General features: G+C 40.3%; 2 protein-coding genes and 1 long non-coding RNA gene across 4 annotated transcripts in view; 2 read left to right on the top strand and 1 right to left on the bottom strand.

The window, feature by feature from the left end:
- Positions 1 to 6523, top strand: part of MYH15 (myosin heavy chain 15) — a 45466-nt gene extending 38943 nt beyond the window's left edge. Inside the window, exons 37-42 of one of the 2 annotated variants that reach the window (XM_017807984.1) lie at positions 243 to 368; positions 1766 to 1936; positions 2436 to 2540; positions 3824 to 3919; positions 4425 to 4562; positions 6375 to 6523. In XM_017807984.1, coding sequence (XP_017663473.1) covers positions 243 to 368; positions 1766 to 1936; positions 2436 to 2540; positions 3824 to 3919; positions 4425 to 4562; positions 6375 to 6392 — 654 coding nt within the window. In that variant the 3' untranslated portion in view covers positions 6393 to 6523. Of the gene's footprint in view, positions 1 to 242; positions 369 to 1765; positions 1937 to 2435; positions 2541 to 3823; positions 3920 to 4424; positions 4572 to 6374 lie in introns of those variants that run through there. The other variant, XM_017807985.1, reaches the window with a different exon arrangement.
- On the bottom strand, positions 6522 to 19419 carry HHLA2 (HERV-H LTR-associating 2). The gene is made up of 9 exons (XM_017807986.1): positions 19299 to 19419; positions 18216 to 18337; positions 17547 to 17602; positions 16305 to 16384; positions 15071 to 15167; positions 14081 to 14398; positions 13377 to 13640; positions 11290 to 11580; positions 6522 to 7628 (listed from the first exon to the last, which is right to left on the bottom strand). Exons 5-9 carry the CDS (start codon positions 15159 to 15161, stop codon positions 7597 to 7599), a joined length of 996 nt encoding a protein of 331 aa, XP_017663475.1. The 5' UTR covers positions 15162 to 15167; positions 16305 to 16384; positions 17547 to 17602; positions 18216 to 18337; positions 19299 to 19419; the 3' UTR covers positions 6522 to 7596.
- Positions 9281 to 11326, top strand: LOC108493967. The gene is made up of 3 exons (XR_001873672.1): positions 9281 to 9531; positions 9869 to 10028; positions 11214 to 11326. It is a non-coding gene; the product is annotated as an uncharacterized LOC108493967 (long non-coding RNA).
- Positions 19420 to 19467: the final 48 nt, after the last annotated feature.

Below are 19467 nucleotides of genomic sequence, written 5' to 3'. Positions count from 1 at the left end.
AATCAAAAGCTGAATATTTAAAGCTCTGAGAGTAAATTTTAATATTTCCTCAGTCTGAAGCTACATTTGCTAGTCAAGCTAGCCCTTACCATGTACCTGGGTCTCCCTTCCCAAATATTACTCTGTGTAATCCAGGAGTTGCAAAAATCAGTAAGCCTCGGTGTGCTATAGTATTTAGAGGAGTTGTCTCTAATCAGTTTCCCTCCTTTTCCACTGTTCCTCTGGGGAAAACTTAATAAAAGAACACAAGCCTGATCAATCAAAAGAAGAAGCTGGAGGGTGACATTTCCCAGATGCAGAATGAAGTGGAAGAATCAGTCCAGGAGTGCCGGAATGCAGAAGAGAAAGCCAAGAAAGCAATCACAGATGTAAGTAGGCTGGTTCCTTGCTCACCTCTTCTCATACCGCAATGTCCGAGGACAGCCAAGAAAGTATTTCCAGGTCACCATTTCTATGCTTGTTACAGAGCTCATACATGCAAAGTGTTCCACAGTTATCTGGAGGTAACTGATGAAACTACAAAATAAAGCAGGCTAGAGGTAAAAGAGAGGACAGATTTTTTTTTCCTGATGTTTAGGGTTTGGGTTTGGTTGTTTTCTCGGGGTTTTGTTTTCCCAAGAATGCATTTCCACTGGTCCTCAAAGTCTCAGGTCATGTCACCTTTTTATCAAGCAAGTCATTCACCTGGATATCTTAAACCAGCACAGACTGAAGTAGCACTAACTGTGTCTCCTGGTATACATAGAATATGATGTGAGAAACAAACTTACTGAATTGGAGAAACATGAGGCCTAAGATCCCAGGAAGAGAGATGGAGTGTATTCTTCTAGGGAAGAAAGGTGTTTGGGCAGGTATGGTTTGATTTTCCACAGACCTGGAGAAATCCATATCTGCATAGTTCAGATGATGTTTCACATCATACTGGCAAAGAAAATGAAAGCTAAAACTGGACCTTTCTGTGAGTTATGTGTCTGGAGTGCCTGGACAAAGCTATTCCTGTACCATGGTCTTTACTGTTCTCGGCTGACAGCTCTATTACCGCCTGCCACAGAGAAGATGCTGATTCTCCCTGATGCAGCTCCAGCCTGGATTACAATGACTGCTGTCTTTTGGTGACAGCTCAGTGATGGGTACAAAATCTGTAAATGGCTCTTGGTGGCAGGTACAAACATCAAAGCAGGAATGAGCTAATTTGGCACCCTTTTTACCTGTCTTACAGAAAGACCAGGGACTATGTAAGATGTTGATACCGAGCTTTCTATCCCAGCACAGACTGTGGAAGTTGCTCTGCTCTTACAACTGCCCAGGCAGCTCTCACCTGTGACTGGGCAGAGAAATTTGTCTGCCAGTTGTCTTAGGCTACTATCTTTCAAGAGCTCCAAACACCTAGATTAGATTTTGAATAATTTCTGTATAAAACGTCTCTACTGAGTGTCACAGGCTTACTTGTAGGCATTATAAATGAGAACATGATATAGCACAGATAATAAAACTTAAAAAAAAAAAAAAAAAGAACCAGAAAAAGGGAGGGGTGGAATCTTAAATCAAAGCTTTAGAATAGGGAGGGAAAAAAGGCCTCCAAGATTTTTCTGTTCTTCTGTTTTCTCTGTCCATGCAAGACAGACACACAGAAGGTATTATCTGGAACTTTGGGTACAGTGAATGATCCAAATAGGAGACAATTCAAGGTTGATCTTCCACCTTCTATTTTGAAATATAATCCAAAAGCATAAGAGAGCTGCTGTAAAATGTGGTTATTTTTCAGGCAGCAATGATGGCTGAGGAGCTTAAAAAGGAGCAGGATACTAGTGCTCACTTAGAGAGAATGAAGAAGAACATGGAGCAAACCATTAAAGACCTCCAGAAGAGACTGGATGAAGCAGAACAAATAGCTCTGAAAGGTGGCAAGAAGCAGATCCAGAAACTGGAATCCAGGGTAAGTTTGGGATGCAAGTTCAGACCACTGTTGCCTTCTTACAGAATTGGCACTAGGTAGGTAGCCTAGGGCTAGCCTGCTAAGTTTATAGAGGCCAAGAAGGGATAGTATGAATGCTTTCCTCTGTTTCACAAAATGCAGGTGAGCAGTGCTTCCCCTTCATCATCCAGCTATGAGCTGTTGACCAGCAGATGACCAAAGCCCTTGATTAAAAAAAAAAAAAAAATTAAAAGCCCGAGCATCTAAAATCAGCAAAAGCCTCTCCAATGCTTGCTTTGTTAAATTTTTCTGGCCTTCGCATATGTCTGTACCTCTGACTGCTGGTGCAGCTTAAATACATTTAAGAAAAAGCAAAATGGAAAGGTGACATTTTGATCTCTTCTTGAAATTTGACTCTGTTGGGATGCCTAGAAAATAAGCATTTCTTGAACTGTGAGCCAAATTATCTGCTGCTTTAAATATATGTAGCATAATGGCAAGGGTTCTTCCTGTTTTGCAGGTTCGTGAGCTGGAGAATGAACTTGAGACTGAACTGCGTCGCAATTCAGATGCCCAAAAAGGAGCCCGCAAGTTTGAGAGACGCATAAAAGAGCTGACTTACCAGGTATGTTGGGGACTGTGGTAACCACTAGGTCCCTGGAAAGAAACATGTCTTAAATTGCCTCAGTGTTCCAGTGAAGGATGGCATTACCCAGATTACAACCAAAGCTTTAGGCATAGGAGAAATATCTCCCTAGGGCTACAGTCAGAGAAGCATAGAATGGTTGGGGCTTGGAAGGGGCCTTAAAGATCATCTCATTCCAACCTCCCCATCACGGGCAGGGACACTTTCCACTACACCAGGCTGCTCAGGCTCCATCCAGCCTGGCCTTAAACACTACTTCCAGGGATGGGGCATCCACAGCTTCTCTGGGCATCCTGTTCCAGTAATCATCATCCTCTTGCCTGATTTGTTGTAACTAGCGTTAGAAAGCCGGGAATTTGTCGCTGGGAATTTGGAGAGTTTTAGTACAGCATTAATATGGAGCAGCTTCCATGGCTATTCACAATGTAAGGGAAGAAAGAGCCCAGCTGTCTCTCAGCTGTGCCACTGCTGCCAAAGGGAGCCAGAAGGACTCTGCTGACTAATGCACCACTCAGTGTAGGGTTGCTCAGTCCCAGAACCTCGTCACCTATTGCTGAGCAGCAAGGCCTAGTCTTGAGCCTCCTGCAGGTTTGCTAACAGCTGCTGTTTCGAAAAAGGCCTGCAGCACAGAGCACTGATCCTTTTGTTTCCAAAAGCATTCTTAAGAAGATAAACCCATCCATCTGCTTTAGATTATTTAGACTCCTACTTGTTTTATTTTGACTTTTGTACGCAGAAGCTGAAGGTTGTTTTCTTAGAATACAGTGAGCCAGCAGAATTAGCTGGTCCTTCTGCTTATCGAGTGTGACAGCTGAAACCTGGCTCCTTTTGCCAGAAATGCCTCCAAACCAGACTTCAAATTATGCAAATTACAGTTTTAGACTATTCCATAAATCTGTTTCACTATATCACAGCACACTTTATAATGACCAGAGTGTTCCTCATCCCTGAGCGAGGAACTCTGGGTGTGTGTATGTGTACACCTCTGAAAGTGTGTGCACATATATATCTGTGTTTATATGTATCTATATTTACATGTATATAAATGTAGAGGGTACTCTCTTCAGTCCTCCACGCTTACACACATCTTCAATGAACCTACAGAATATTTTCTCATCTGTGTACAGAAGGATCACAACATGGCTAGTTTGTGTTTTGAGTTATAAGTTTCTAAAATATGCATGGCATCTATACTTCATGCATTGTGAGAGATGCTCTAGGCCTTTTTACTCCAGAGCCCAACTAATAGTGTTTTGATACAGTCAGAAGAAGATAAGAAGAATCTTGCCAGGATGCAGGACCTGATTGACAAGCTACAATTAAAAGTGAAGAGTTACAAGCACCAAGCAGAGGAAGCTGTAAGTAACTATTTGGGCCTTTTTACCTTTGAGAGATTTATTGTTCTAAACCCACAGTCTTTTATCCATAGAAGCTTCTAGTACAAATACGTGCTTTTTGTGCATTAATATTTTTAGTTCATATAAACCCAAATATATAAAACTGTATTTATATTTCATATAAAATAAAACATTTGGCATATTTGTTGATTATAGTTAAGATATTCAATTTTATCTTATGATTGCAGTATAATTTGCAAGGGAAGGGGGAAAGGGAAAGAACAGGAAAGACTTTTTTCCTCCTAGCCCCTCAGAAAGCACATTGAGAGCGTCACAGTTCAGCTAAAATGGAGAATGCCACTGGAAACATTAGCTCTGTAAAACAACAATCTCAGTTCTCCAGGAGGCAAATGGTCCCCATACGGCTGTTAGCTCATCACACTGAGCACTTTCCACCCCACTTCAAATGAAAAGCTTTGTTTCATGTGGACAGGAGGAAATCAGCTGCACTGTTTTTTCTCACCAGGAAGCTCAAGCCAATCTGTACCTCTCGAAGTACAGAAAACAGCAACATGATTTGGATGATGCTGAAGAAAGGGCTGAAATAGCTGAATCTCAGGTTAATAAGCTGAGGAGCAAGTCAAGGGATATTGGCATGAAAAAGGTACAGTAATACTGTGTGGGGTAACTGAGACTATTTAATACACAGTAGTGGATGCTATGTATCTGTTACATCCCTAAAAATAGCACAGACTGGAATAAATTCTTGTTTACCACATTTGTTTAGTTTCAGTCTACCCTTTAACATTAAGATAACCCTTCAGGACAGCAATCTGACACTTCGACAAAATATATGCTCTGTCCTTTTGATGGTGTCATTTAACCTCTGTGCTCAGCAGCAGAATGTGGGTTTATTATGGTTGGTTTATTTTTTTCTTTTTCAAGGAATATTAAAAGATTTCACCTTTTCCTCCCTCTGTTGATGCAGCTTTCTGTGTATGTAATACAGCCTGGGGGTTACTGCATTAGCAGATTGCCAGATATTTTAACATTGCTCTTTTAATGAACTTGTATTGATTTGAAGAGCTGGATGTTACTGATTAGTCACCTACATGCTGGGAAGTCATTAGTTACTAGAAATATATTTGTGGTGTTTTGCAGTTGATATGAATGGTAGCAGAATAAGGTTGATGAACCTAAAAGGTACCTAAGCTCTTGGTCTGGAACTGAAAGCAAACCTTTGCTTATCTATGCTTGCCTTGTGGCAAAAAAGAGTAGGGTTCTTACTTCTAGGAATGACAGAAAGAGGAGCTGGCTCATTGCTTTATCTATTTCATTTGCAAGTGAAACATAAACTTTCATGCTTAACATCATTTAAGTTTTATGGGGATAACTCCTGAGTTAAGAAAGAGGTGGAAAAAACCCTTTCTCTATAATTTTGGTATTTTTATCACATGTGATTCCAACACTCTCCTCTTCTCTTCTGTAGCCACCATTCTATGGCAGGGAACACTCTAACTTCTGATTTCATATTGGACTAATAGAGTCACCTTTGACTGATATAAATGACTGTTGCTCCACCATCTAGAGCACAGCTACATTAAAACTACATGAATATCTGGTCTCACACATTTACATATGGTGGAAGCAGTACTGTAACTGAAGCTCAGAAGAAGATTTGCAGCTTTTAAGAGTAAAAAATTTCCATAGATTTTTCTTTAAATCGTTCCAGCCCTACAAAAAAATGAAAACTCACAGATTCACATATGACGCCATGGCATCATACCAACACTGTACCTATTTAGGTAAACCATGAGAGTAAATTATTTTTGTAAATACTGTTAAGATTGCTGTTTATTCCCTGTATCTTAGTAGTACCCTCTTTCTGCCCCAAATATGCAGAAGTCATAGAACAATGGATGTCTGGTATATATTAGTCAGATGCTATTTGCCAACACCAAATCCAGCTCTGGTTTATAGCAGTGTTGCACTGCCAAAAGATGAGCTCAACAGCGCACACAGAGGTGTCAGCTCCACAAAAAGTTTCATGGCAGTAACAGCAATAGCTGCCAGGAAACATGTTCAGGCAGTGAGTGTTGTCCCAAAAGTCATGACACATCTTTGGGGAGAGAAAGGCACTGCAGAGATTACTCTAATCATGTAGCATTAGAAATACCTTGTCTAGTGCTACTAGTACCCACTATCCTGGAAACACCATCTATTGAAACAGGGTTGTATAGAAGTCCTCTGCTCTCAAAGAGAAATATATAATCCAGAATCAGGACAAGACAGCTGTATTGTTAGCAAAGTTTGGCTAGATTGCTGCTACTCTATTTCAGATACAAACTGAAAATACCAGGAAGTAGAAGCATTAGTAAATAGAAGCTTTTGTCATTTACTTGTGAATTTACCCTAAAACCCCTCAACACTTCCATTTTCTTTTTAACAGTCATATACTATCTCAATTGCATTTCAGGTTCATGAAGAGGAGTAAGTTCACTCCAAGCTGACAGATATGAGAAGATACTTGACATAATCAGGCACAACTGAAAGCAGATGTAGAAAAAAAATAAGCACTTACAGAAATAAACATCAAGTGAAAATCCAAACAGACTTTATAGCGTATTTCATTCATTTATTTGTGTTTCTATTTTGCCAAGCCTCAGGGATCAATAAAAGATTACATCTTGCCAGCAGCCCACTTCATTATGCTGGAACAAATCCTAATTGGCAAAAAATCAAAATCAAAATCAAAATCTGACAAAATCAAAACCAAGGGCAAATCCAGTAATGCTTCACAGCCTCACGTATGTCATATGCAGATTGCTAAAGTAGCTGTTGTTTCTGGGGTGCCATGTCCCCACACAACTTGACTTTCAAGGCCCAAGAAAGTGTTCTGGGCAGCGGAGTGAGGCGCAGATGCATCTCCAGCCATCCAGTGGTTCTCTCCACCACTGTCAGCACACAGCACTTGCCTTGGTGGGTTTGCAGGAGAACCTTTGACATCTTTTAAGATGTTAAGGTTGCCTGTTATGTCAGCACAGGTGGATCCATTATGGCCATCAGCAGAGATGAATATCTTCAGGCCATGTTCGTGATTTGTCCTGATGCTTTTATCACAGATGAGTCCTTTGTGTGAGGACAAAGAAACATCCAGCCCTGTAGCCTGAGGTGGCAGGTGTGCACACCTGGATTGTCTGAGTCATCAGCATTCCAGTCTTTTCACAATTGTGGATACATTCTTCTCCTAGGATAATAGAGTACCCCCTTATCTTAAGTCCCTCCCCATAGTCTAAATTAGTAGGCATATTTGGGGAAAAGAGAGAAGGTGGATACCAGAGTCCTTGTGTAAGCCAGGACAAATACTAAATGAAATGAAAAACAGTAAGCCTTCTCTTTCCCTAACACTGAAAAAAAAATCCCTCAAAACTTAGAGATTTCTTCTTCTGTGGAAAATTCTTTGTTCCTTTGGGAAATCCAAGTTCCAACCTTTCATGCCAGCTTCTCTAATACAAGTGTCAATTGACTTTCTTTTCCTTCCTATCACTTCCTTTGTTTGCTACTGTTGCTCAGAGAATCACATTTCCATGTGGCTCTCTTGCTGTAACTGAAAGGGGAAGGTGAAGGAACTCCGTTAACCAACCATTTCAATTGCACCTGTGCGCAGAGAAGCATTTTCTTCTGGTACATTATGGTGCTCACAGGATACCCGTCCTTCTGTTTTGCATTTCTAGGCAAAACAAAAATGCTTGTAAGAACTACTGAAGTGTAAAATTAATCCCCTAGTGGGAACAGAACTAGACACACTCACTGTAAAGGTAAGTCAGCATTTTCCATTTTAACATTATCTGAATAAAATAAGCATCCACATAACAGTGCAGAAACATTCCTGTTTCTTCCATCTAGTCCTTCAACCATGGAACCAGAGCTGAGTTACCCTGTAAACTGTTCCACTTCCTCTGATTATGATATGTTCAAGGTCTCAATAGGTCCCAAGATAAATTAATCTTGCTTAAATTCTTTAGAGAGATGCATCGCAAGAGTATATTATCATCTCTAAAGCACGTTAGCATTAAAATTGACTAAAAAGCATGTAAGTGAATCTGTAAGTGAGAGAAACATGAAAAAAGACTAAGGCGTAATCATGTGTTCTTGCTGAACCTCATGGTAACCATCATCAAATGCCCCCTGAATCTTACCAAATTCAGACTGTGACAAAAACCCGGGGAGTTTGGAGGTATATCTCTCCATGGATAGGGCTGTACTGTCAGGTACAGAAAGGTGGGCTAATAATGAAAGTTTGGTTTTTTTAAGGGTACTCACAACAAATGCAGAGGAAAAAGACAGAATATTTTAAGACAGAGCCAACCTATAACAAATGCATGAGAATAAAATGCATCCACTTGAAGATGCTGTACTCCAGTAAATAGGAGAGATGTGCAAAGATATGAGATTAGGGACCATATGGTTATAACAGTCTCCTAAACAAAGCAATGCAGTATAACTTTTCAAACTGAGGTTTTTATGAGCTTTGACATTGGATACAATTGAAATAGTAATCTGGGCCCTAATAAAGACTCGGTATGTGAATTGTTTGAGGGACTTTGTGCTTTGGTTTGGGTTTTCTTTGGTTTTAAACACAAGTGAGAAAATTCACCAGTTTGAATGTTCTTAAAGCAAGTTACTGGAAAGTATTTGTGAGGGGTAACCTTTCCCCCAGTGACTGCTCAGTTCTGCTGATTTCACTCCTGGTGGCTCCTATCCTGCCAGCCCAATCAGCCCTGAGATTGTCTTCCCTGTCTATTAAAACAAAAGATTATCCTAGCTCATGATGCTCACATTGCAATTGCTTAATCATAACTGTCAAGCTATAGCTACTGATTAACAACTTTATAAAAAGTTGCAAAGTTTGACTCAAACCCCTATGCAAATCTTGAGGGGCTCAGTATGAATAGTACCTTAAAAAAATACTCTAATGATTGTACATACCTTACTATAAACACATGCTGTTACCACTACCACTGCAACTAGGAGCATTCCTCCTACCACAGCAGGAACTAGCACAGTATTCCTGGTGTTACCTGAATTTTTTTAAAAATAAAAATTCCAAAAAGTTTAACAGAAGTGCTTTATATCACAAAATAATGTTCACTATTCAATAACTATATCAAAGCAATGATTTTTCTTATTTATAATCCAAAAGCTATGATTTAGGGAGAAAGAAACATTAAAAGGAAACAGAGACAACAATGTTCAAGTCATTTGACTCACTGTAGGACTTTACTGTGATACTTTACTGAGTTAAATGTGAATAGCCTAAAGCACATTATTTTACTTAATTGTGCTGATAAAGAATTCCATTTGTGCTTATGTGATATGATTTGATGACTTCTTAACAGTAGTCCCATTTAAAACCAACCAGCTGCCCAGGATATTAACCACTGTCTCCAGGCATGGTGCTCAGTGCCATTAACGGCACTGCTGATTTCCAGTAGAGCAGCTCTGGAAATGTTATCCAGCCTGGACCACAGATTTCATGACTTCTGTTGCAAAATCTTTGCAACTTTAATCTAAAACATTTCCCAGCTTCTTAATGCAACCATGCAATCCAGGTGGACACAAGAAATCCTGAGGTGGGTGGTAACAATGGATTCCACAATTGCCCATCTAGCCCAAACCTTTGCGCGGCACCAAACTGGCAGAAGAGTTGTGTGGTTCTTTTGCTTCAGGCTACCTTTCCACTGCCGTGTCTAGTCCAAAGAACTTGGAAAATTCTACACTTCTCTGGAAACAGTTAAAAAATGAGAACTGCCAAAATAGAGCATTTAACCTAGTCATTGCCTTTAGTTTGACTCTGTATCCACATCTTGTCAGTTCCTTTGGTAGAGCAGCTTTAAGCTGCAACCCTTCCTTACACAGGACAGACTCTCTTAAATGATTGTATATTCATCTTTCTTTTCCCCTTAAAAGCCTTCTTTCCAGTGACACTTGGAAATCCTCCTGATGCTTGAGCAGCTGCTGTGCCATGACTGCTCTGCAACACAGTGACCTGTCTTGTTCCCTTCCACCCTGCTGTCTATCCGCTTATCTGCTTTCTTCCTATGCTGCCACAAAGGTGCCAATCTCTCTGGTAAGTGTCTTTTCTGTACTGTATAATGTATTTCTGGTCCAAGAGCAGGAAGATTCTGTGAGCAGCACAGTAATTTCGCCACTAAAGAGGGGATTTGTATCACCTATGGCTATTGTAGGGTCCATCTGCAGAGAGCAGCTGGAGAAAGGCATTTGTAGGGGATGACTCTGATCATATTTGGACTGTATCCAGTAAACATACAGGGAGACTGATGGACTTGTGCATGTAACTTAGGAGAGCCAGTTAAATGTGTGACTCCTTGGAGGTGTTCAATGCTCTCCACTTCAGAAGTGCAATATTAGGTTTACAGGATAAGGAAGATCATGCTGGAATTTGATCTGTAGGGGAGTATGTTTGTCTGACTTAAATGTTTTCTTTAATCTAACTCCCCTCCTTCAGGTTGTGTATAGCCACTGCCATTTAAAACATCAAGTTTTCAGAATGAAACTAAGCTATCATGGGGGAGGGGGAAGAAAGGAAGACAAAAAGATGCAGCTATTATCACTTATTCTAGCCCCTTTTCTCTTATGTTGCCACTATTTTGCATGTCCTGGCTTGTTTCAAATTCTCTTCTTTCTTAAAAAACATCAGTGAGGTGCCCTACATTAGTTCTCAGTCTTTTAGGTGATTGTATTTAATTGTGTAAAATTAAAGTAGCCTGTGTGCTACTGCTGTTTTATGTGCTACTGACAATGAAAAAACTGTAACTAAGACTTCACAGCCGGAAATTTACTACAGTTCATAAAAACACAGGCATGCATTTAAACATATATATACCCAGGCCTAAAAGAGGCCCACAGTGCAGAATTAAAGTTTTGAAAATAGCAACTGTGTGTTCTCTTCAATCAGGTTTCTTCTGCAGGCAAACTTATACCACATCTTCGGGCTTCTCATCATCCCTCTGTCACCTTTAAAGCCATATTTGCTGTAAGCAGAACATTTAGGACAGGATTCTGAGAGTCCCCCTGTCCTCTCAGCTCTGAGGGCAGTTGGTGGCAACCAAAGGCAGCCACCTATTTTGAGACCTTGGCCACAAAAAAGCTGCTGACTGAAAAATAAGAAATTTCTAGTCTTTAAATAAAAACATCTTAGGTAACCTTTTTTTGCCTGGGACAACAATAATAAAATATCTCTTCTACCCAACTGTACTAATTACACAAGATGATTTTTCTCAATATTTTACAGATTTCCAATTGACTCTTTGGCTGTGCATGACCCTACCTGGTCCTCATCCTGTGAAATGAAAGGAGTGGCAACTTACCAACTTGCAAAGTTGTCACAATAACTTTTGTGTAGTGAGGTGTTGAAATATTACACAGATATTCTCCACTGTCAGCTGCAGTAAGATGGCGCAGGATCAGTGAAAAGTCGTTTCTGTTTATCTGAGCTCGAGGCTGGTAATAGTGGGATGTACCATTGAAGGAGGCCAGGACTGAAGTCGTTGAATTTCTGTTTAATTTCCAAACAACATAGACACCTTCGATGTTTGCAGTGTTACTGCTGTATCCACAAGGAATTACGGTGTCACTTCCTTCTGTATGAGACAGTTGGTCTGAAACAGATAATTAAAGAACTCTCTGCAGGTTATTTTGAAAATACTCTGAAGGTTATTTAGATGTATTCTGATTTTTTTATGAGGTCTAATACTACTACGGACAAATATAAAAACACAGTTTGCTACTTTGATATCATATTCAAACATCACAGTATGTTTCTAGAAGCATCTGAAGATTTTAAAAACAAACCTACCTTACACTAAAAAAACCTCTAATTGGTATTGGCAATACTTTAAAAAATTCTTTCTTTTTCATTTGACTATTTCTCCTCTAATTGGGGGGCTCAGTAATAGAAGTGATTCAGTCTAGTCTTAGTTACTGTGTAAAGTAGCATGAAATCCCACATGCTGGGAGCAGAGAGAAAATGCAACTAAAAAGGTACTTGCATATTTAAAGCAAAAGGATAAAACTCTTACAATATAATTTAATAAAAGAATAAAAAGGTTATATTTAGTTAGAAATAGCTTTCAGCTACAGTGGACTTAAGTATTTTACTTATCTATGTTGAACATTTAACAGTTAATGAATAGCTTTAAAAAAAAAGAAGGGGAAGGAGAAGGCAGGTAAGTGGAAGGAATATCTAAATTATAAAATATTAAGATAAGACAAACTAGCATCAAAGCACAACTATCAATTTAACAGCAGGGATTTTCTGCCAAGAAAGGAAAACCAGAGGAGGCTGTGGTGGCTGACAGTCAGCTGGAGAGGAAACTAATACATTATTTTGACGTGGTATAACCACGCTTGGTTTCTGTACCCCACACTGCTATTACAGAAGGAAAAGTAGAGCAGTTTGCTTTCAATGTGTTCTACGGAGGGGATAGATGGATGCAGGGAAATTCAAATAAAAGTGTAACCAAATGTAGCTTTTTCTCTTGTGGATCAGAGGCATAGATTAACAAAACACAGTGCAATTGTTAGCTACTATGATGCCATTCTTGAAACTCTCCATGTTGTAAGCAATTCTATGTATTAAAAACTGCGCTCTTGTTCTGCAGCACATGCAGTGGATTAGGAACTGAGAGCATCTGTGTGCATGTTAGAGGGAAATCAGGGTGATGGAAGCAGCCATGCACATCTCACAGGGGAACTGCTCTTGTATTGCTCTTCATCCAATTAAAAAAATATTTCCTAAGATACAGGAGAGGTTGAAAAGAACCATTTATTTACTCGAACTGAATTTCCAATGAAATTCAGGAGGAGGACAAAACAGAGAGTTGAAATTTCATAGTCCCGATTTTCCTTAACTAACAAAATGAGCTACTGTTTGCTAAAACGCAGTGTTTGCTGCTCTCAGCCCAGCACTCTTAACTGGCACCTAAGAACGCACATACAGTGGAAGGATCAAACAGTACCCATAAAAGTCTGGCAAAAGATGGGAAATGGACTGAGTAAGGACCATACGCATCTAGAGCAGCAGGCAAACTTTCATATAACCCACATATTCCACATAAGGTTTCCGTGTATTTTGTCCAAGTTCATTCTTTCCTTGCTGGAGTGTAAAGTTTATTTATTAGGTATCTCTTAAAATGTGAAACTGATATGGAAGAAATACTCAGAGTAAAAGTAACTTAGAGAAAGGTGAGCTAGCCCCTCTCATTTCTACTTCTTGGATTTAAATTGTAATGCTGCCTTGTAATCCCAATAGAAGAGTTTCAAAGAGAAAGGTATATCCTTCTGCACTATCCCATATCCATGTTGCCCCACTGCAGAAATACTGTCTTCAGTTTGGCTCTGAAGCCAGCTGTGACATTTAGTAATGATGCAGGAAGAGACTTCCATTCATTCCTACCTTGCATCTTCCATTCAGCAGTCCAGTTTAAACGATGGGCATGAATATGACAGTAGTAAGGATCTGCTCTTGTGTTTATAATGTTCTGGTCACTTCTAAGAGAATAGAGAACTCCATCCCTGGTTTCCTCACGATCTGTTTCTTGGATGGATACCTTGCCTTGTACCCAAGATATATTTGGTGCTGGATAAGTGAGAAAGGCATAACACTTCAGTTTCCTTTCTGTGTCTGTCTTTTGGTATTCCAGTGCATAATAAGAGGAAACTGTAGATGAAAAGAAAAAGGTTAAAAAAATAAATCTTACTACTTTCAAAATAGTTTTTAACTTGAAGTGATTGCTCTTGTGAAATAACATTGGGGAGAATAATTAGAACAACACTTAATGTGTGTTTGATTTCAGAAGAAAGCATAGTGACTTACTGTCAATGCCAGGGTCTATACTATTCCGAGAAGCCACATAATGTATACCACCTAATAACCCCTTAGAAATCACTGTGCAGTAGGTTATGAAAACAAGTGCTGCACTGTAATTTTTCAACTCATGTTACAGTGTTTCACTAGAGTAAACAAATTGCTTCATAACACCATCAGGCCCAAAATGTGCTCTATTGGGTTAGAGGATTTTGATTCCATGTGAGAAATAACACAAGAAAATCATCCCATTTCCACTGGTGCAATCCAAGCATTTTTGATGTCTTACTGACCTTTTACACGTAGTGTGACGTTCCGGTTTGTACGAGTTTCAATTGTTCCCACATAACATTCATAAGTGCCCTCATCAGTCACGGTCAGGTTACAAATTTTCAAGGAGGCGTTTCCACTAGTGATGTTCTCATGGAAAAGCTGTGTTCTGTTAATGTATTCTGGGCTATTTTCCGGCTGATCCTTCTGGTGGTAGTAGGAGTGCACATTTTTTCCCCCTTTACACCAGTGAATTACAACATCATGCCCCGGTGGGAAAGAACAAGGAAGGATGCAATCCTCAGAAAATAGCCCTGTAACTTCTTCCTGTTCTGTAAAACCTAAAGTCCATAAGTACAAATGAGTAAGTTTAATCCAGTCCACAAGTATACTTCTGCCCTTCCTTATCCCTGACAAAAAAAAACCCTCTTGCAGGCAGCACTACCCAGTGTGTCAAGGTCTCTTTCATGGCTTTTCTGTTGCATGAGTCCCTTGGGACAGCAAGGGTCTTCATTCAGTTTAATCAATATTATAACACAGAGCTCTGGTCTTTAAACTTACAATCAGTTTACATAGAAATCCTGAGTAGGCACCTACATGTTCAAATCAGCACACTGCCACCTCCCCACCTGAGCTTCAAATGCATTTCCACACCTTTTCCACCTTGAACTTCAAACCCTTCTGAGCTGCAGCTTGCTGCTTCCTCATACCTTCACAGTGCCACGCTGCAATGACCCACGTTACCAACCACCCTCACATGGTGCCAAGCAGTTGTACCATCACAGGGAAAAAGGATGTGATGGTGTAACTGGCAGGAAGGACAGAACTTCTTGGAACAGCTTTGCCACCACAGACAGGGAGCTCTGTCCCAGCCCCCAGAGATAACTCGGGTGTGTATTCCTCGCACATTCCTCGATTCTTTACTGTTAATAAACAGTGTTTGAATTAATTAATTCTCCCTATTAGAAATAAGTAATAATTGTTGTCTTAATTATTTTTCAGCTAAAACTTACCCCAAAGTGTAGCACTGATGTAAAATAAATACATGGTAAGAGTTGGTATGTTCTGTCCCTTCATGTCTTCACTGGTTCGTAGTAGACTCATGTCGAACTGGTAACATAAAAGAAGGGGAGAAAACTTGTTTAATGGCAGGTAAAAGACATACCATGATGATATCATTTCCTTTGTACATCTTATTAGGAACTGTAGGCCTTTGTACCATGTTTTTTCTTTCCAACAGTCTTGGCCCAGATTTTTGGCCTTATGATCCTATGCATTTCATAATGGTTGAGGGCCTCTCATTACCTTGCAGGCCCTTGCAGATTGATATTTTATTTGTAATAAATAGAAACTGTTTACTCTCAGTGTTCTTGCAGGCCTAGGGAATATTAATCATCATTCCTCAACAGGACACCAAGGAAAAATGCTCAAGTACAATTTGCAAAAGGATGTAATATGTCCCTTGTCAAGCTTGATTTTTTTTTTTTTTTACTTTAAGTATATTTCTGATTATTACAACATTGACTTTCTTGGATGGGAAATTTGAGTGTATTTGCAAATATTGCAGATATAGAGAACTTTTCACACTTTACTTTTCACCAGATCAAAAGGGCATCAGCTGAACTTTCAAAAATGTGTGTATAGAAATGTAGGGTAGGAATGCAAAGGAGGAGGAGAGTCTCTCATCAAATCTTCTGGTTTGTCACTTAACTAGCAATGAACTGAAGGCTCTCATGCATGATAGAAAAAGAATAATCTTATTATAACTGATAAACTGCACTCTTCCTCCATTCAGGCATAACATCCTAAAATACAGCACACCACAGTGGAGAAATTACCTCATGAATCAAATAGCTTGAAAAGAGTTTAAAGAGTTTTCCCTAGTCCTTTTCTTCTCTCCAAAAGGCAGCTATAGGTACCATTCCTAACTTACACAGGGCACAGGTTTAGCCAGGCTTGCTAGCCAGTTCTTTTAATATTAATGAGTGATTTTGACTGGTGTGTGTGACTGTATTTGTGGTGAATGTAAATCTTACATCCCAATGATTTTTGCATGTTATTTCTTTTGTAAAGCTAGTGTGATTGTTTTACATATTCTCACTATTCATTAGGAGAAAAAAACCAAACCAAAACAAAAACAACAAAGAGGCACCAAGATATTAAATCTGAGACAGGTGATGCAAGAGTAAAACAAACATTTATGATATATAACTTTGCTCCATGTCAGCAACAACTGCCAGTATCCACCTTCTTTTCTCCTTCTCATTTGCAAGTGGTGTACATCATGTTTCATTGGATTCTTCACTCATTTGTCCATCACTTCCAACCTGTGATTGATACAACATATTGTGCTTGATGTTTGAATTTCAAAAACTGCAATCAATGCTATATTTCCCTTAGTGAGTGATGTGCCACGTTTAATAGTCACATTTAATTGGCAGTGATGCTCTCAGAGTAACGTGGTTCCAACAGTACCTCTGTGATGCTTTTGGGGGCTGCATGGGCAGTGCACACTGCCTCCCATCTTCTACCTGTACTCAATAACCCTGCTCTAAAATACAGAACTACAACTAGTCAGCTGAAAATTTTCATGTTCAGCACAAATCTTAGCTTTGGATCTTCTCATTGCACCATATTGAGAAAAATGTTTGCTGGTCTGTAGAAAAACCTGAGGAGTGTAGGCTCTGGCCAGTCTTTTCAGCCGGTCTGAGGTCTTACAGGCATAAAGTGTGTGTATGATAATAGTTAGAACCACACTACAAAGCACTATACAAACCTGCTTTTCCTGTTTTTTACATGAAACAAATGGTACAACCAAGAAATCATGCCCTAAGGCTTTGCAGTGAAATATGAAATTATGTATACAGACAGTGTACAACTAGAATTAAGATCACTGTAGTCATGTTAGTTACTGATGCTCCAGTTTTCAGGAGAATTATTTCATACAGAATCACCACAGGCTCAACTGGTGAGAAGCTCAGCCAGGGTTTCTGAGAGCAAACCAAGGTGCTAAAATGCATCTCCCAAGACATACTGAACAGTTCAATTAGTGGTAGGGCCACTAGGCCATTTGCTTTGGCCACTATAGGGAAAGAACACGTGCTTTCCTTTTCTTCTGTTAGACAGTGACCAAACCACGTATCCTAAATCTTTCCTCCTCTTTGAACTCTCAATCTGAAACCAGGTAAGACCACTCCCCTAGCAAAGAGCAATCAGCTCAGTGAACTTTACTTTGCGACCTACTTTGAGAGCAGATATGTAAAAATATTCTTCTAATCCTGTCAAACAAAATTTATTTATTTCTTAGTAAAAGTGATTCTGGTTAATTCCTTTTCAAGGTAACTAAACAAAACCACATTTCAAGCACACACACTTATGAGGACTGGAAATACCAAAGGATTTCAATCTTTACCAACAAGCAAACAAGAAAAACAAACATATAAAGTTCTAAAAAGCACATGTTAATCAAATACTGCCAAAATCTCATACTTGCCATAATGACACTAGCTTTTCAGGATTTCTCACTGACTCTTCAGAGGGATTTTCTGTAGTAGAAAAGAGAATTAATTCTCTATCTCCCTCCAATGAAACCCTTACAATTTAAATACTAACTTCATACTTCATTTGTTAAGAAATATTCCCAATGGAAGAAGGTGCCCACAATCTAAACACTCAAAACTGTTTTAGGAAGTAGACCAAAGATACTGTGTTTTAGCTCGATATACACATATCATATTCTCACCCTCCCCCACTCCATACACTTACATTATAGAGCTCTCACAAGAATGTCAGGGATTTTTTACCTCTTCTTATTTCACAAGCAGCCAAAAATCAAAGTCGTCTTGCAGTTACTAGCAGGCAGGGTTGGTATACATAAAAAACCAAATATACAGCACTCCTGTTGATCTTTGCCTCATACACATGGTACAGTTCATTCCTTTCCCATAAAGGAAAACAGTTGTTTCTGCAATGCAAACTAAGTTTCTATACATGTGAAGCTTTCATACTTTTCACGTTCCTTTCTCCCTCTTTAGGATTAGAAGACTTTTTCTCTTAACCATCTCTTTTGCCTGGCTTTGTTGAACAAACCCTTTAATTTTAACTCCTGCAAGATGCAACTGAGAAGAAATCAGTTCTCATCAGTAATGTGATACCTACAGCAGTGGCGATGCCACTTGGGAATGTGCTGGGGCATCCAGAGAGCCAGAGCACTGCAGCAGCAGCGAGGCCGACAATTTCCTTACAGTGCCAGAACACTGGCACAGGGAGCGAGGTCAGCTCTGTGTGGGCACAGGAAAACAAGAATATAAGACTGAAATCATCATGACACTCTTCTCAGAAAGCTGGTAATGTGAAACAAGAGGTAGGTGCCTTGGGTTGCCTGCAGGGTTAGGTAATTATTTTCTAACAATATTTCCCCAGTGCTCCTTTTTCTCTGGACAGCTCAAGCCCTGTGTGTGCTATCTGGTTTCCAGTAGAAGAAACTGACAGAACTACTCAAGTATTTTCGGGAAGAGGGCTTACAAAAAAACCAAACAAAACGAAGGAAGAAGTTGGAAGAAGAGGTGTCTCTCTTCAAAGGCCTTGTCTGGTGTTAGCAGTACACAGGTGAGGTGTGTTTCCTACATTCACTGAATACAGAGTCATTTAGGTTGGAAAAGACCTCTGAGATCATCAAGTCCAACCTTTGACTGATCACCACCTAGTGAACAAGGTGCCGCAACCAGTCGTTTCTTGAACACCTCCAGCGATGGTGACTCCACCACCTCCCTGGGCAGCCCGTTCCAATGCTGGACAACACTTTCTGTGAATTCCTCCTAACATCCAACCTAAACCTCCTCTCGTGCAGCTTGAGGCTGTGTCCTCTTGTCCTGTCACTAGTTGCCTGGGAGAAGTCACTGACCCCCACCCGGCTACAACCTTCTTTCAGGGAGTTGTAGAGAGTGAAGAGGTCTCCCTGAGCTTTCTCTTCTCCAGGCTAAGCCCCCTCAGCTCCTCCAGCTGCTCCAGACCCTTCCCCAGCTCTGCCGCCCTTCTCTGGGCACACTCCAGCACCTCAGTGTCCCTCCTGAACGGAGGAGTCCAGAACGTGACACAGCACTCGAAGTGCCTCAGCAGTGCCAAGCACATTCCCGGGAGTCCCAGCTTTCCCACCCGCTCCCTTCCCCACCGCCCCACGGCACTTCCAGCCGGCGACCGCAGCTGGTCTCCCGCTACAGCTCCTCAGCTCCCAAGACTTACTCTTCCACACATCCAGCTGCACAGTACCGCACCTCAGGCCACGAGGTGCTGCCCGCCCTGCGCCGACACCGTGTGAGGCACTCGGTAGTTTGTGTTAAACTGGGAAAGTTTAAAGTCTAAAGCCTCAATCCGACGAGACCGCGAAACCAGTCCCGCCACACCCACCCGA

The sequence above is a fragment of the Lepidothrix coronata genome, unplaced genomic scaffold, assembly GCF_001604755.1.
Source record: "Lepidothrix coronata isolate B3197 unplaced genomic scaffold, Lepidothrix_coronata-1.0 Scaffold21, whole genome shotgun sequence".
In the NCBI taxonomy this organism is placed as follows: domain Eukaryota; kingdom Metazoa; phylum Chordata; class Aves; order Passeriformes; family Pipridae; genus Lepidothrix; species Lepidothrix coronata.
The sequence above is the reverse complement of the archived record's forward strand: the minus strand, read 5'-3'. Positions and strand labels throughout refer to the sequence as shown.

Coding starts and splice junctions, on each gene's coding strand:
- HHLA2 (XM_017807986.1), bottom strand. CDS start 15,161: ATGAGTCTACTACGAACCAGTGAAGACATGAAGGGACAGAACATACCA. Junction 13,641..14,080: donor CGTCACACTACGTGTAAAAG/GTCAGTAAGACA, acceptor TTTCATCTACAG/TTTCCTCTTATTATGCACTG. Junction 11,581..13,376: donor TGCTGAATGGAAGATGCAAG/GTAGGAATGAAT, acceptor TATCTGTTTCAG/ACCAACTGTCTCATACAGAA.